The sequence below is a fragment of the Nanorana parkeri genome, unplaced genomic scaffold (genome assembly GCF_000935625.1).
Source record: "Nanorana parkeri isolate BGI_ZX_2015 unplaced genomic scaffold, ASM93562v1 scaffold2300, whole genome shotgun sequence".
Lineage (NCBI taxonomy): Eukaryota > Metazoa > Chordata > Amphibia > Anura > Dicroglossidae > Nanorana > Nanorana parkeri.
Window position 1 is genome coordinate 162,180 of NW_017308568.1, and position 15,331 is coordinate 177,510.

The 15,331-nt window shown below is 45.1% G+C and overlaps 1 protein-coding gene and 4 non-coding genes across 5 annotated transcripts in view; 1 reads left to right on the top strand and 4 right to left on the bottom strand.

Annotated features, from left to right (window-relative positions):
• Positions 1-15,146, top strand: part of LOC108801309 (protein-tyrosine kinase 2-beta-like) — a gene marked incomplete at its 3' end in the record, with an annotated part of 68,783 nt that extends 53,637 nt beyond the window's left edge. Inside the window, exons 23-25 of the mRNA XM_018573244.1 lie at positions 7,258-7,383; positions 7,528-7,689; positions 15,101-15,146. Coding sequence (XP_018428746.1) covers positions 7,258-7,383; positions 7,528-7,689; positions 15,101-15,146 — 334 coding nt within the window. The remainder of the gene's footprint in view (positions 1-7,257; positions 7,384-7,527; positions 7,690-15,100) is intronic.
• TRNAL-UAA lies at positions 3,372-3,454 on the bottom strand. Its single transcript has one exon. It is a non-coding gene; the product is annotated as a tRNA-Leu (tRNA).
• On the bottom strand, positions 5,239-5,321 carry TRNAL-UAA. Its single transcript has one exon. It is a non-coding gene; the product is annotated as a tRNA-Leu (tRNA).
• Positions 5,681-5,763, bottom strand: TRNAL-UAA. The gene has a single exon. It is a non-coding gene; the product is annotated as a tRNA-Leu (tRNA).
• TRNAL-UAA lies at positions 6,004-6,086 on the bottom strand. The gene has a single exon. It is a non-coding gene; the product is annotated as a tRNA-Leu (tRNA).
• Positions 15,147-15,331: the final 185 nt, after the last annotated feature.

Here is a 15,331-nt window from a genome sequence, read left to right on the forward strand (position 1 = left end):
CGTTCCGCCAGTCAGCGCTGGAGGATCGGACAGGGGAGGGGGGGGGGATCCCTGCAGGGAGCCGTGAGTGACAGTCATGGCTCTCTGCACGGATAGATCGAGAAGTGAGCGAGCGATGGTATGTGTTTGCTCACTTCCCGATCTATAGAGCCGACCTGTGACAGTTTCATTTTCACAGGTCGGCTCAGATTATGAGGCTGAGGGAAAATCACTCGCCTCATATTTCTCTTTTAACAACACAAAGGCTAATCATTCTGTAGTCCCAAAGTAGGAGCCCCGACAGTAAGCGTGTTGGTAGAGCACGTAAGGCTTTCGATCTGGATTTTCGAGCCAGCTCTCTGTCAGGCATGGTGTTCCTAGGGGGTCCCCTAAATCTGCCTTTACCGAAGAGCTAAATGAGACAAACTCTATATTTTATTTTAGAATCAGCTGTCCTAAAATCTCCCAATTTACTATCCGCACCCAAGCTCTGATGAAGGGGGAGTAGTAACTCCCAGAAACACAGTGGTTTTTGTTTTTGAACAGAGGAAGTGTGCACAGGACACAGGCCAGCTCTGAATTTCTGGCAGGATCAGAAGGTATTTTTGCACCTATTGAACGGTTTAAACAAAACATATTTTTAATGGGGTATTTAACAGACCAATAGGGAGCAGAGAAGAGAAGTTCATTGTTAGGGCTTAGGTACACTTTAAACCCTTGGTTCTCAACTGGTGGGTCGTGACCCAAAAGTGGGTCGCGACCCCATGTTCAGTGGGCCACCGCATGCCTTCCACTTTCCTAGGTGAGAGGCTCCTCTGCCTCCCCCCAGCGCAGCAATTTTCGTTCTCACGGCAAGCAGCCATTCAAAATATGCTGCCCGGCACCGAGTGTCAGCTTGGGGTGACGTGAGGTGGGATGAGGCTATGGCCGCGAGGGAGCTCCATCCATAAGTGCATTGCTTACAGCCCCCTCACGTATCCTGTGGAGGTGCCTGGACCGGAGTGACGTCACATTCTGGCTCCCGGCACCTTTACAGGGCACGCAAGGGAGCTGTACAAGCAATGTACATATGGACGGAGCTCCGTCACAGCACAGCTGCTCACACTAGACCCCAGGCTGAGGATCCTCTCCAGTTCTCGTAAGATAGATAAACTGGGTGGACCTTAAAAAAAATAAACATTTTTTGGAGTGTGTATGTGTGTGTGAGATTGTGGTTGTGTGTGTACAGTATGTCAATGTTTTTGAGGGCCCATTCACACTGCTACAGTGCGTTAATCGCATAGTACCGTGCGATTAGCGCACTGTAGCACGCAATCGCACCTACCGCACATTCTGGTGTGGGAGGTGTGTTGCGTTGCCATTCATTTGAATGGTACCCCAAACGCACCTCCCTCCCACAGTGCGTACGCCCGCACCAGAACGCGTGGTTCCCTAATGCCTTGCGTTGCATTGCAGTGCGACTTGGGTCGCGACTTAATGACCAAGGACAAATGTGGGTCCTGAGGTTGCACAGGTGGAGAACCACTGATTTAAACCCTTCCTGACCCTAAGACACAACCTCTGCAAGTCAGCTGTCTATTGGTGATGATCAGAGACCATTAGAGGCTTCCGGAAAAAAAAGTTAAATGAAATGTGAAAGAACATGATGTCAGCAGGGGCGGGGCTTAAAGGGCAACTATACATTTGGTATAAATGATCCTGGAAGACATGTCTCCAACCTGGAGTTCAGCCCACTGACTCCAATACTTACCATCATCCCTATTCCAGCCATCTTCAATGTCTGTCCTTGTCCCAGCGTGACACGGCATTTCTTCTCAAAGCATTCTTTCAGATCCTCCCAGTCTCCCTGACTGCACACAAAGAGGAGGAAGTAGGGAGGAGGAATGGCACCCATTTTATTAACTGTACAAGCGAAGCACAGTCTGAGCTTCTCTTGCTTTTTGGGCCTGGAGAAGAACTCTGCGGGCCAAGTTGGGACATTGCTGCTTGAGTTCCTTCCCGCCACATGGAGGTCACGCTCTGCCTCCTGCCTGGAGACTTCAGACTGTTTCGGGGCTGCGAGGCCTGAAGCAGCTCAGGATAAAGCTGCATTGTTCTCGTGCACACCTTTTACAATCACCTGCAGGCCGCCCATGCCAGTCCACCCGCCCAATAAGGCCCAAACCCAGTATAGGAGTACTGCTTGACCCCGCCCCCCTTCAGCGGCCATGACCCCTCTAGAGTAGCTTTCTGCTGTAGCTGTAAATGATCCGTCTGCATTCACCACGAGCCTTACATCACGGCAGCATAGACCCTACGAGTATGGACAGCAGCTTATATCTAATTTCACGATGTTCCCGCAGCACTGACGTCATTTGGAAAGAGAAATAGGTGGCCACAATGAGGACTTGCATGTGTCATTCGCTGATAAGAAGCCGCAAATGTAAAGACATTTCCGAACCAAAAGGAAAACCTTATCGGAGAGTGTCCGGAGCCCTTGGCGCTCATCCAAGGTCTTCGAGTGAATTTCTGATGAGTTCCATTTCAAAGACTCGAACTCCCGGCAGTCTATAGGCTTCCTAAATGTCATTTATTTTCAATTAGCTGTACGGTGCCCAAGGTGCGCTGCCTCCGCGGCGTGACGGTAATCAGGGGATATAAAGCGCAATATTAAGCAGAAAAAAAAATTCAGATATGCTGGAAGACCGGGACACGTGACCTACGCGGGGACATTAATAGTCAAGGGCTGGGACCGTCTAATCTTAGCTGATGCAATGACATTGGATAGAACTGAACTGCTACTTCCGTGTTTCCCCGAAAATAAGACAGTGTCTTATATTTTTTTTTCTACGAAAAAAGACTCACTAGGTCTTATTTTACAGTCTTTATTTATTGAAAACACATTACTAGATTCTTGTTATTTCTTTTAGTTTAGCTTTAAAATGTAGACCGTTGTAGCTCAATACCTGTATGTGTGTGTCTGTAGTAAACCAATATCTGCTACAGACGGCCACTGATGAGAAAATCAATCAGGTTTTTCATGATTGTTTATTTTCACCAGGTAATCCAGCCACAATCTCATTTCTAGTTCTAGGGTGACAACACTCACTCTGCTGTATCCATGGAGGAGCAGCGTTGTCCCCATAAGCTACACTCCTGATTTTGGCTACATAACATAGGGAGGATGTGAACTATAATCCAGAGACCTGACCTGGGCAATGGTAACACAGTTTTGGATTTCGCTGGTGCCGATCCATCTCACTAAAGAACATGGGGAAATGTATAGAAAGTTTTTTCTTTTTTCTTTACGTTTCCTCCAAATCTATGTGGCAATGCTGTAGATATTTCACTACATAATTGTTTAAGAAAAGCACCTTCAGAGTTAAAACTGGACCCATACATGTACAAGTCCCTACCAGGAGTGGGGTTTGAACCCACACGGATATACATCCATTGGATCTTAAGTCCAAAGCCTTAACCGCTCGGCCATCCTGGTGGATGCAGGGTGCATCTGAAAGGGAACATATAAGTACAGATAAGCCTTCCTACAGCTCACCAGCAGCTACCATTAAAAGCCAAATGCTTGAGATTCCAGCCCAACATCTGTGCAATGAGAATGCCTCACTGACCACTCTTATTGGGTTGGAGAACCATGTAATGGGAATGTTTCAATAGTCAGTAAAGATGATATTTCCAGCATACTTCACGCTGTACAAACAGGTTACAGTGATATACCAGGAGTGGGGTTTGAACCGACGAGGATATACATCCATTGGATCTTAAAGGAGAACTATGAGGCTAGGTGAAAATCACTCAGCCTCATAGTTCTAGTTGACCTGTGACAATGAGACTGTCACACGTCAGCTCAATAGATCGGGAGGTGAGCGAACACATACCGGCGCTTGCTCACTTCTCTATCCTGTCCCTGCAGAGAACCATGACTGTCATTCATGGCTCCCTGCAGGGATTCCCCCCCTCCCCTGTCCGATCCTCCAGCGCTGACTGGCGGAATGGATGGGGCGGGTACAGCTGGCTCTGCCTAGATAGGCAGAGCCAGCTGTCACTCATGCAGCTGGTTGGATCTCGACAGTAATCCGTCCCGGCTGCGGCATCTCAGTATACCGCAAGCTATAGCTCGGGGTATACTGGGCTTTGGTTGACGGGAGGACGCTAGTTTGTGTCCTACCGTTACCCTTAGGAGAACTATGGGGAAAAGCCCTAACCCCATAGTTCTCCTTTAAGTCCGACACCTTAACCACTCGGCCATCCTGGTATGCATATGCTCTGCAAGTGGCGATCTAATGATGTTAGTGCTGTACATGCCCACTGGCCTCTTACAGACTGTATGTCGGTACTCATTCAATTGGCTTCCTCAGTTGTAATAAGTATTGGGAACATACTCTATTGTATACACACAGATAACTCAGCCACCTTCATCCAACCACCATTGTGTGGAAGCAGTTTAATTGTCCAAGAACATGACAGCAGTAAACACCTTTATGACCTCATGACACCGGGATGATGAGATTATGTAAATTATAACAGGGTATGTTCTCATCATGTTCCTGGATGGCTTCTAGAAACTTCTTCTTAAAGCAAAATACTGATATCAACCATTGGGTCCCAGGCGTATTTGGGTTTTATTTCAAGTCCATTCTGAAAGTACTACAAAGACTTTAGGCCTGGTTCACACCTAGGCGTATTGCATATGCCTGTCTGTCGCGTGGTTGTCGCGCGGTTTTTTTACCGCGATTCGCGGTAAAAAAAAATCACGCGACAAACGCGCGTTTCCGATGGCTACTTGGCTGTATCCCAATTGAAACGCGCAACAAAAACGGCCCAAAGTAGTACCTGTACCTTTTCAGGCGTGGGCCGTTTTGTAGCGCGTTAGGGATGGGCTGAAATACGCCATGGTGTGAACCAGACCCATTGAATACAATGGGATTTAGATGTTTGAGCGTTTTGTAGAGCGTTCGTCGAGCGTAGAACGCGCTACAAAGCGTTCAGGTGTGAACGAGGCCTTATTGTTGCTGCTGTAAGACAACATAGATTTTAATGTTAAACATATCTTCAATCTCTTAAACTCATGCCAAGGGCATGGCCATCATACATGTATTGGATCTTCAGTCCAATCGTTTAACCGGTTGGCCAGCCTGGTACATTGGAGAGGAGGTGTCCTCTGGGTCAAAAAAATTTTCACTTATCTAAGCCTTAATTAAGAAAAGAAGATCATTAAAAGTTTAATGACTTAACAGATCACAAAGAGTTAGAGGATTCCCATAACAGGAGTGGGGTTCGAACCCACACGGACATAGATCCATTGGATCTTAAGTCCAACGCCTTAACCACTCAGCCATCCTGGTGCTGTGTTGCTTTCCGAACATACTCATGTTTCATGTGCTTCTCAGCCACTCCGTTGGGTTTAGACAAGTATACACTTAAAGTTACTCCAGGGTTTACACTTTAACCACTGAGCCACCCTGGTTTGCTTAAAGCACTACGCAAGGCTATGCAGACCTCTGGGTCAAAAACATTTCCACTTTATTGACATAACAGACAACATGGCTTACTGACATAACAGACAACATGGCTTATGCAAGGCTTACTGTCCTCTGGGTCAAAAACATTTCCTCTTATCAAAGCATTAATTAACAAAGGAGATAGTTAAAAGTTTTAATGACATGACAGACAACATGGCACTCAAAATACTAGCGTAATCTCATAGCAGGAGTGGGGTTCGAACCCACGCGGATATACAGCCATTGGATCTTAAGTCCAACGCCTTAACCACTCGGCCATCCTGGTGCTGTGTTAATATCAAAACATACTACTTTTTCATGTACTTATCAGCCACTCCATTGTAACTTCAGGATTTACACTTTAACCACTGAGCCACCCTGGTTTGCTTAAAGCACTATGCAAGGCTTAGTGTCCTCTGGGTCAAAAACATTTTCACTTATCAAAGCATTAATTTATAAAAGGAGATCTTCAAAAGTTTTAATAACATAACAGACATCATGGCACTCAAAAACTAGCGTAATCTCATACCAGGAGTGGGGTTTGAACCCACGCGGTTATACATCCATTGGATCTTAAGTCCAACACCTTAACCACTTGGCCATCTTGGTGAATGAACATACTAATTTCCCATGTGCTTCCCAGCCACTTAATTGGGTTTAGACAACTAAACACTTCAAGTAACTCCAGGATTTACACCTTAACCACTGAGCCACCCTGGTTTGCTTAAAGGTCTACACTAGGCTTAGTGTCCTCTGGGTCAAAAAATGTTTCACTTATCAAAGCTTTAATTTATAAAAGGAGATCTTCAAAAGTTTTAATAACATAACAGACATCATGGCACTCAAAAACCAGCATAATCTCATACCAGGAGTGGGGTTCGAACCCACACGGATATACATCCATTCTCTTGGATATTAAGTCCAACGCCATAACCACTCAGCCATCCTGGTGCTGGGGCAATGCTTGAACTCCTTTTCCATGTGTGTCTCAGCCACTCTGTTGGGTGTAGACAAGTAGACACTCCAAGTAACTCCAGGGTTTAGAGGGCCATGGGTTTCTTTAATGACGTAGTTTAGCAAATCAAGGTGGAGTTTGTCTATTATATATTTTTTGGTTATTTTATGAAGTTTAACAGTAAGTATTCTAACTTACTCACTAAGTGTGCTAGTGACTCCTCCCTTGCTGAGACCTCTATGCCTGGCCTGTAGAAGCAGATTCAATCACTGAGGACAATCATTGTCAGATAGCTGAACTCACCAATACCTTCTCATCCACAAAGGTTGCTTTATTCTGTACATCAGACAACAGGATACAGCATATGAATGGTTGCGGTATTATGCGGTCAAAAGACGATACTTTCGTAGCGTACTATGCAGAATACATGTGTCCATGTTACATGTGGCCTGTTAGCTGCATCCATGACACAGGAATTCCCATACTCAAGAAGAAGGGTGGAGCATACACAAAGGGGAAATGTGTCAAAGATATCACGAAAGGGAACATGGAAAAACAAGTGTCCATAGGAAAATGGTACAAAGAATACAACCTATATAAATTCACATGTATATAAACTTCTATGCCCCATTGGAGCGGCACAGTAAGAACACCCCTCAGTCTCTGTGTTGCGTCAAGTTCTAATGCTTTGATGCCGAGCCGCTTTTGCTAGGTTATGTGGAAAACAAGTTTTAGCACTTGTGTTTGCTTCTGTATAACTCTGCTCTGTCTGCACTACCAGCGCTGCTAATTGTCTGTGTCTATGCCCGCACCTTTTCCGCACAGGTGCCTGAAAGTCTGTGTGCCAGCTCTCCTACGCTCTGTAGCCCCACGGAGTACCAGTCTCCAATCGACTCCACCCACAGCCCGCCGCTCCTACGCCATAGCATCATCAAACGTCGCAGTATGAGGGTAAGGCTTGCATGCTTTGCATTACCATTACAAATGGCGGTGTGTATTTTAGCATGTGTGGCCTTGTTGGGGGTGACCCGGTCATCGGTTGGCCTTCATAAGAAGGATCTCAGTGTTTTTTATTTCTATCGCCATTTATTGAAGGAGGAGGACTTTGTGAAGCCCACTAGCATGGAAGAGGCTCAGAAAATGTGGGAGAAGGAGAGGGCCAAGATGCTGCACGTCATAAACCGACAACAACAGCAGATGCTCGAGGATAACCAGTGGCTGAAACAGGAGGAGAGATCGCTGGTCAACAACCTCAAGGTGAGATGGCTGGTCAATAAATGTATTTTTCTTCTTATGATTATCAGTTAAAGGAGAACTATGAGGTGAGTGAAGATCACTCAGCCTCATAGTTCTAGCTGACCTGTGACAATGAAACTGTCACAGGTCGGCTCAATAAATCGGGAAGTGAGCGAACACATACCGTCGCTCGCTCACGTCTCGATCCTCTCCCTGTGGAGAGCCGTCACTCTCACTCATGGCTCCCTGCAGGGATCCCCCCCCCCCCCACCCCTGACTGGCGGAACAGACGGGGGAGGGGTTGGGTACAGCTGGGCGGATCCAGACATAATTGTTGGGATCTGCTTCAGCTGCGGCGTCTCAGTATATAGAGAGCTGTAGCTCACGGTATACTGAGCTTTGGCTGACGGGAGGACGCTAGTTTGTGTCCTCCCGTTACCCTAAGGAGAACTATGGAGAAAAGCCCTGACCCCATAGTTCTCCTTTAAGCCCAAAAAATAACGGGGGAGGGGTTGGGTACAGCTGGCTCTGCCTCTAGATAGGCAGAGCCAGCTGTCACTCACTCAGCTGGGCGGATCCAGACATAATTGTTGGGATCTGCTTCAGCTGCGGCGTCTCAGTATATAGAGAGCTGTAGCTCACGGTATACTGAGCTTTGGCTGACGGGAGGACGCTAGTTTGTGTCCTCCCGTTACCCTAAGGAGAACTATGGAGAAAAGCCCTGACCCCATAGTTCTCCTTTAAGCCCAAAAAATAGGTCAACTTTGTGCCATACGGAGTTGTTGCATTAAGATTTAAAGGGTTTGGATGGATCTGAGCAACTTTTTAGGTAATGATGACGTGGAGAACTCTTGGCTTGGTTGTGTCAATATAGTAATGCTCCCCAAATGTATTGCAGAGTTGCACTGCATTTTTTTATGACATACACTTTGGGGCATAATTATAAAGCAGTTAATCTGTCATTCACCAAACATTCACTTAAAGTAAATCTTCCCGATGCATGGATTTAAAATTACAATAATTAATTCATGACCATATTCCCTGCTAAATATCTCCCTTTATGTCCCGGAGGCAACTAGGTACCAGTGGACATATTTTATTTTTTTAGCATGTTAATTTTTATTGAAAAAACATAAAGATACAATACAGATATAATGCAAAGTGACATGAAACATGGATCAAGTATCAGTGCGCAGACTGCGATCCAGATATGTAGAACGATGGAATGCAAACAATACTAAAGATTTCCCAGATCAACATATGATGGAACACTTCAGAATGTCTCTGTATTGCAGGCAGCATCGCTGAAATATCTACAACCAGTGAACCCTAATGCCGTGAGGGTCAGGACTCTGGGTAGGGGACCATATCTCCATAAAGTGGGAATTTGTGGGCATATCAGGAGGGCCTAGCCTCCGTATGTACAGTATGCGAACGCTATAAAGAATGAATTTGGGAATGTCAGGGATTGAGGACATCTAGAGGACACCAGTGGACATATTAAAGGAGAACTATGGGGTCAGGGCTTTTCCCCATAGATCTCCTAAGGGTCACGCGAGGACATAAACTAGCGTCCTCCCGTCACCCAAAGCTCAGTATATAGCGAGCTACAGCTCGCGGTATACTGAGAGCGCGCTGCAGCCGGGACGGATCCCGACAATGCTGTCTGGATCCACCCAGCTGCGTGATTGACAGCTAGCTCTGCCTATCTAGAGGCAGAGCCAGCTGTACCCGCCCCCTCCCCCGTCCTGCCAGTCAGCGCTGGAGGATCGGGGAGGAGAAGGGGGGAATCCCTGCAGGGAGCCGTGAGTGACAGTCACGGCTCTCTGCAGGGAGATGATCGAGAAGTATGCGTTCGCTCACCTCACGATATGCCGGTATGCGTTCGCTCACCTCCCGATCTATTCAGCCGACCTGTGACTGTTTCATTGCCACACGTCAGCTCGGACGATGAGGATGAGTGGAAATCAGTCACCTCGTAGTTCTCCTTTAAGCATGGACAGGAGATAAGTGTTGGGACAGCGACTGGAGTAGATATTGTAGTTTAAATACCGTCTGGAGACATTACATTGCAAATTTATGGGCACAGCTCCTCTGGTACATAATAACCGGCTGCACAGGATTTGCACTTCATCTAGATGCGCTCTCAGGCAAGTTTTAAATCTGCACACAAATTTGTTTTAAAAACCCAACTGTTGTCAATCACTTGCAGGCCTTGAATCAAATCCTCAGAGCTAAAACTAGTAGTACGAAAGAAAATGTTAAAGAATAGAAGAAGTTTGGAACCATAAGAGAGTGGAAAAGACCAAGTGGTCCATCGTGTCTGCCTCTTTTTTTTGGTGTAAATTTGCTTACTGTTGACTGACTCCCCACCTCTGCAGGAACTTCCTGGAAGTCTGTTCAGAGCATCAACTAAGCTTTTTTTTAAATAATACTTCCTGCTAGTTGGAGGTCATGTCCCCGTGTTCTTGATCTCAGCTTCATATTGTAAATCCTGCCCTCCCGAACCTTATTCACACCCTTCATGTATTAAAAAGGTTTCAGTCATGTTCCCACTTCCCTTCTTTCCTGGACATATTAGCAGGGATCTCAAGTCTCCCTGCTGTTCAGGGAGTCTCCCTCTCAGAACGAGGCTTGCCTCCTGGAGGAAGGTCATGTGATCTCTAGAGTAGCCTCAGAACGAGGCTTGCCTCCTGGAGGAAGGTCATGTGATCTCTAGAGTAGCCTCAGAACGAGGCTTGCCTCCTGGAGGAAGGTCATGTGATCCCTAGAGTGGCCTCAGAACGCGGCTTGGCTCTCAGAAGGAAGGAAGAAGCTACGTGTTGCACAGAGAGGGCGGACATAGACTACTGTTGAGAGCAGGTACAGGCACTGCTGCAGGGTTGAGAGAGTGCTGTTAACTCTTTGTGGATAATATATATAAATATAAAATTATTATTATCATTATTATTTCTTTTATATTCTGACGACGGCCTCTGTAAAAAAAAATAAGAAAGGGCACCTCCCTGAAATAAGGTTTTACAGGTTGGGATGTCTGTATTAGGTTCCCCCAGTCTCTCCTGATATGTTTTATCCCTCAGACCTTTCTCCATTTTTGGACTTATCTTATTATATATGAGTGAGAGTTCTAGAACTGGACACAGTATTCTAAATGAGATCTTACTAAAGATCTATATAGAGGAATCAGGACCTCCTTCCTCCTGCTGCGGACCCCTCTACTGATAATAAAGATCTATATAGAGGGATCAGGACCTCCTTCCTCTTGCTGGAGATCCCTCTAGTGATAATAAAGATCTATATAGAGGAATCAGGACCTCCTTCCTCCTGCTGGTGACCCCTCTAGTGATAATAAAGATCTATATAGAGGAATCAGGACCTCCGTCCTCCTGCTGGGGACCCCTCTAGTGATAATAAAGATCTATATAGAGGAATCAGGACCTCCTTCCTCCTGCTGGGGATCCCTCTAGTGATAACTAATGACCTAAGTCATAAGTAAATAAAGCCATTAACTAATTTATTTATTGCGTAATAATAACATTTGGCATTTTACGCTTTTGAAGAACAATGCAACAAGTTAGCCAAATCTGAAAAGAACACATTATACTGGAAAAAACACCAAAAAACAATATCATATATTTATTTTAAAAAGAAATGTAAAGAATAGAGTAAATAAATAATAATAATAATAATAATAATAAGAAGAAGAAGAACTCTTCATCTTCTTTTCTTTACCATTAGTTTTTTTCCACTTTTTAAGCACATAAAATGTTATTTATTTATTATAGTGTGTTCTTTGTGTAATAATGAAGAAAATAGGTCACCAGCACTCCATAAGTTAAAATGAATGAGTCCTTTTAATGGACAATCATGTCACAGAAATCCAACATGAGCCGACGTTTCGGGGCCACACAGGGTCCCTTCTTCAAGGCAAGAGATGTGACCATAATAATAATAACATTTTGTGTTTTATGGTTTTAAATTAATTGGTTAATTACCTGGCTTTATTAATATATAACTTGGGTCATCTGCTGGTATATCCCTACCAGGGAGTTCTGTATTGAAGGGCGGACAAATTTTGTCCTCGGATGACCCCACATTTTTCAATTAAAGGTCTTTTTTGTCATTATACAACCCCTAGCCCCTTAATACTGTCTCAAGTTAATGTGCCATATTTCTTTCCTGTCAGGGTCACTTTAAAGTAACTTCGCCAAAACCGATGTGCCCATTAGGCTGATCAAACCTGAGACTCAGCAGATGAGAAGAAGAACAGATAGCTACGATTCCGTTATACTTCAAACACCCGGCGTCATCTTCTGAATTTCTATGTCTGACCCTTCACCCTTCCAAGATTTACGAAGCTTTGAGGAGTTTAACAAGTAGGCTCGCTGGTTCATTAATTAGGCTGCTGGGCCCGATCTGTTCCATACGTATTGTGGGTCTCCAGCGGACGCCCTTGTTCCCGGCTGTGTTATGCAAAGTGCGGAGACACGGTGGTAGAATAGAGGGGCATGGTAATTGGTTCTGTGCTGGCTGCGGAATGTACAATCAGCTCGCTCCGATACAGCGCAAAGACCATGTTCCCGGAGTCGAGGAAAATAGGTAGAAAATCTCTGATCCCTGTGGGCCTGGCTGACTTTAGAGGTGAAGTTTGTAATTTATAGGGGTCGGCGTGGACGGGGATTGGGGCTTTATAATACATGATTAATATCCGGTACGGTGAAAGTCATTATACAAGGCAACACTGTGCTTGGAATATTAAAGGAAGCCTGTCCTGGGATAAATACGAGGACCGGCGGCTGACAGCCTTCTGAAATTGTTACAGGGTGCCATGCTTGTCCAACGGCTTCAATACTTTCTCAGCTACTCACAAAAATATCCATACAAAATCCAAAGTAGATATAGAGGCACTCATGGGTTTTGTAGTGGAGATAAGTCACAGCATCGGCATTTTATTGTCAACATTTCGGTGGAGCTTAGTCCATCTTTATCAAGACCCAGATGAAGATGGACTGAGCTCCATCAACACGTTGACAGGTTCATCATGACCTAGATGAAGGTGGACTGAGCTCCATTCACACATTGACAAGTTCATCTTCATCAAGACCTTGTTGAAGATGTAGTGAACTCTATTCACACGTTTACAAGTTCATCTTCATCATGACCTAGATGAAGATGGACTGAGCTCCATCAACACGTTGACAAGTTTATCATGGCCTTGATGAAGGTGGACTGAGCTCCATTCACACGTTGACAGGTTCATCTTCATCAAGACCTTGTTGAAGATGGACTGAGCTCCATCAACACGTTGACAAGTTCATCTTCATCAAGACCTTGTTGAAGATGGACTGAGCCCCATCCACACGTTTACAAGTTCATTGTGACCTAGATGAAGATGGACTGAGCTCCATCAACACGTTTACAAGTTCATCTTCATCATGACCTAGATGAAGATGGACTGAGCTCCATCCACACGTTGACAAGCTCATGTTCATCATGACCTTGTTGAAGATGGACTGAGCTCCATCAACACGTTGACAAGCTCATCTTCATCATGACCTAGATGAAGATGGAGTGAGCTCCATTCACACGTTGACAAGTTTATCATGACCTTGTTGAAGATGGACTGAGCTCCATCCACACGTTAACAAGTTTATCGTGACCTAGAAGAAGATGGACTGAGCTCCATCAACACGTTAACAAGTTCATCGTGACCTAGAAGAAGATGGACTGAGCGCCATCCACACGTTTACAAGTTCATCGTGACCTAGAAGAAGATGGACTGAGATCCATCGAAACATTGACAATAAAATTCTGATGTTTTGACTTAATCTCTGCTGCAAAAACCCATAGGGTGCCTCTATATCTACTTTGGATTTATAAATAAATATATACCCTTACAGTAAATAATCCATAGTATAAGTCTACTACTACATATAATGTACGCTCCTTTACATTACAAACAATACATAGGGGCTGATTTATAAGCCGTCTGCATCGCACTACCACCAGCACTAGATGGCGCTGAGGAGCATTGGAATTGCCTAGTGGCAATAGCGTCATGCTTATAAATCAACCCCATAGTCTTTATACCTTCAATTCATCCACAGTGTGACTGCCTTTACAGTAAAGAATCAACAATATGTCTACCTTTACCATAAAGACAGCCTGGTCTCCTTTACTGTCAATATTACACACACTGCCAACCTCTATTGTAAAAAATCCCCGGTGACCCCTTATAGTTAAGAATCTACCACCCGAGTGGTACCTTTTTGTAAAAGATGCACTTGCAACAAAGAACCTACTGTTAGACTACTGTGGCAGTGTGTGGCAATGCCATGGTGTCATTTGGCCATATAGTCACCCAGGACTCTCAGCCAGGGGGGGGCTGAGCAGTTCCAGAAAGCGCAAACGTTTACTGGGAAAGAGCTGGCTCTGCAGTTCTTCCCAGGTTTTCCGGATTTGGCTTGGGATTTCCGGATCCTGGAACTGGGAGATGTCAAAGAGCATTGGGAGGGATGGAATCCCCCAATCCTGGGTCCGGACTTTAGTAGTGACCAGCACAGAGTGGTTGTGCACTTGTGCACAGTCCTTATGAGGAGAATGCTGGTTAGGCCTTATTCACACCAAATGCAGAGCAGATCTGCATGAGTTTTTGCACACGCAGTGCACTGGGTTGTGCCGCGTTTTTTGCCGCGTTATTGATGCGTTCCGGGACGTTTGCATGCGTTCCAGAGCAGGTCCAGAGCAGGTAAAATAGAGCCTGCTGCAGTTTTTTTACCTGCTCTGAAACTGAACGCTGCGATGTGAACTGGAGCTAAAAATACCTTTGGAATACATTGGACGCAGTTTTGATCCGGTCTGTAACTGCTCTGATCTGCACCTGCTAGTGTTGCACAATGCAGAAGTATCAGGTCTGTCGGGTATGGTATTGCTTTCCTTCCCTTCCGATTCGTGATGTTTACCTTCTGTCCTAATGACCATTGCCCTCTTTTACATGAGGAAATCCAAAATGTTACAGTTGTCACCGGAAAAGGAACAGAAAGGCTCTTCAATGGGGATTTCTCTTTGGAGAGATTTCCTCTCACTTCCTGTTCGGTCTCTGGGACAGGAAGTGAAGGAAAGTCTCTCCAATGGGACAGAAACCATTCCCTACTCTACCCAAACTAAAAATGTATGTTTGGGCTTTTGGTCAACTTTATAAAATGAAATAGAGTAATAATCACTTCACAGGGAATAAACACAGAAAATGTACTTTGTTCATTATTATGGGCAGGATGAACAGTACACAGGTCCCCCAACTTACCTCCGTCATAGAACATTCTCTGAAATCCAGAACAAAACTCCCGCACTAAGCAGAGGGATAGAACCGGAACAACAGGCGAAGATACAGAGACACGGACAGGAAAATAAAATATTTGTGTTTTGTCTTCAGGATCCAAATCAACAGAAAAAGAGCGAAAAACCATCAGAATTGGTAAGTATTTGTTTGGAATTGATAAACTGTCTGTAACCCCAACACTGACCCTCCCTGTAACCCCAACACTGACCCTCCCTGTAACCCCAACACTGACCCTCCCTGTAACCCCTCCCTGTAACCCCAAAACACTAACCCTCCCTGTAACCCCAAACACTGACCCTCCCTGTAACCCAAACACTGACCCTT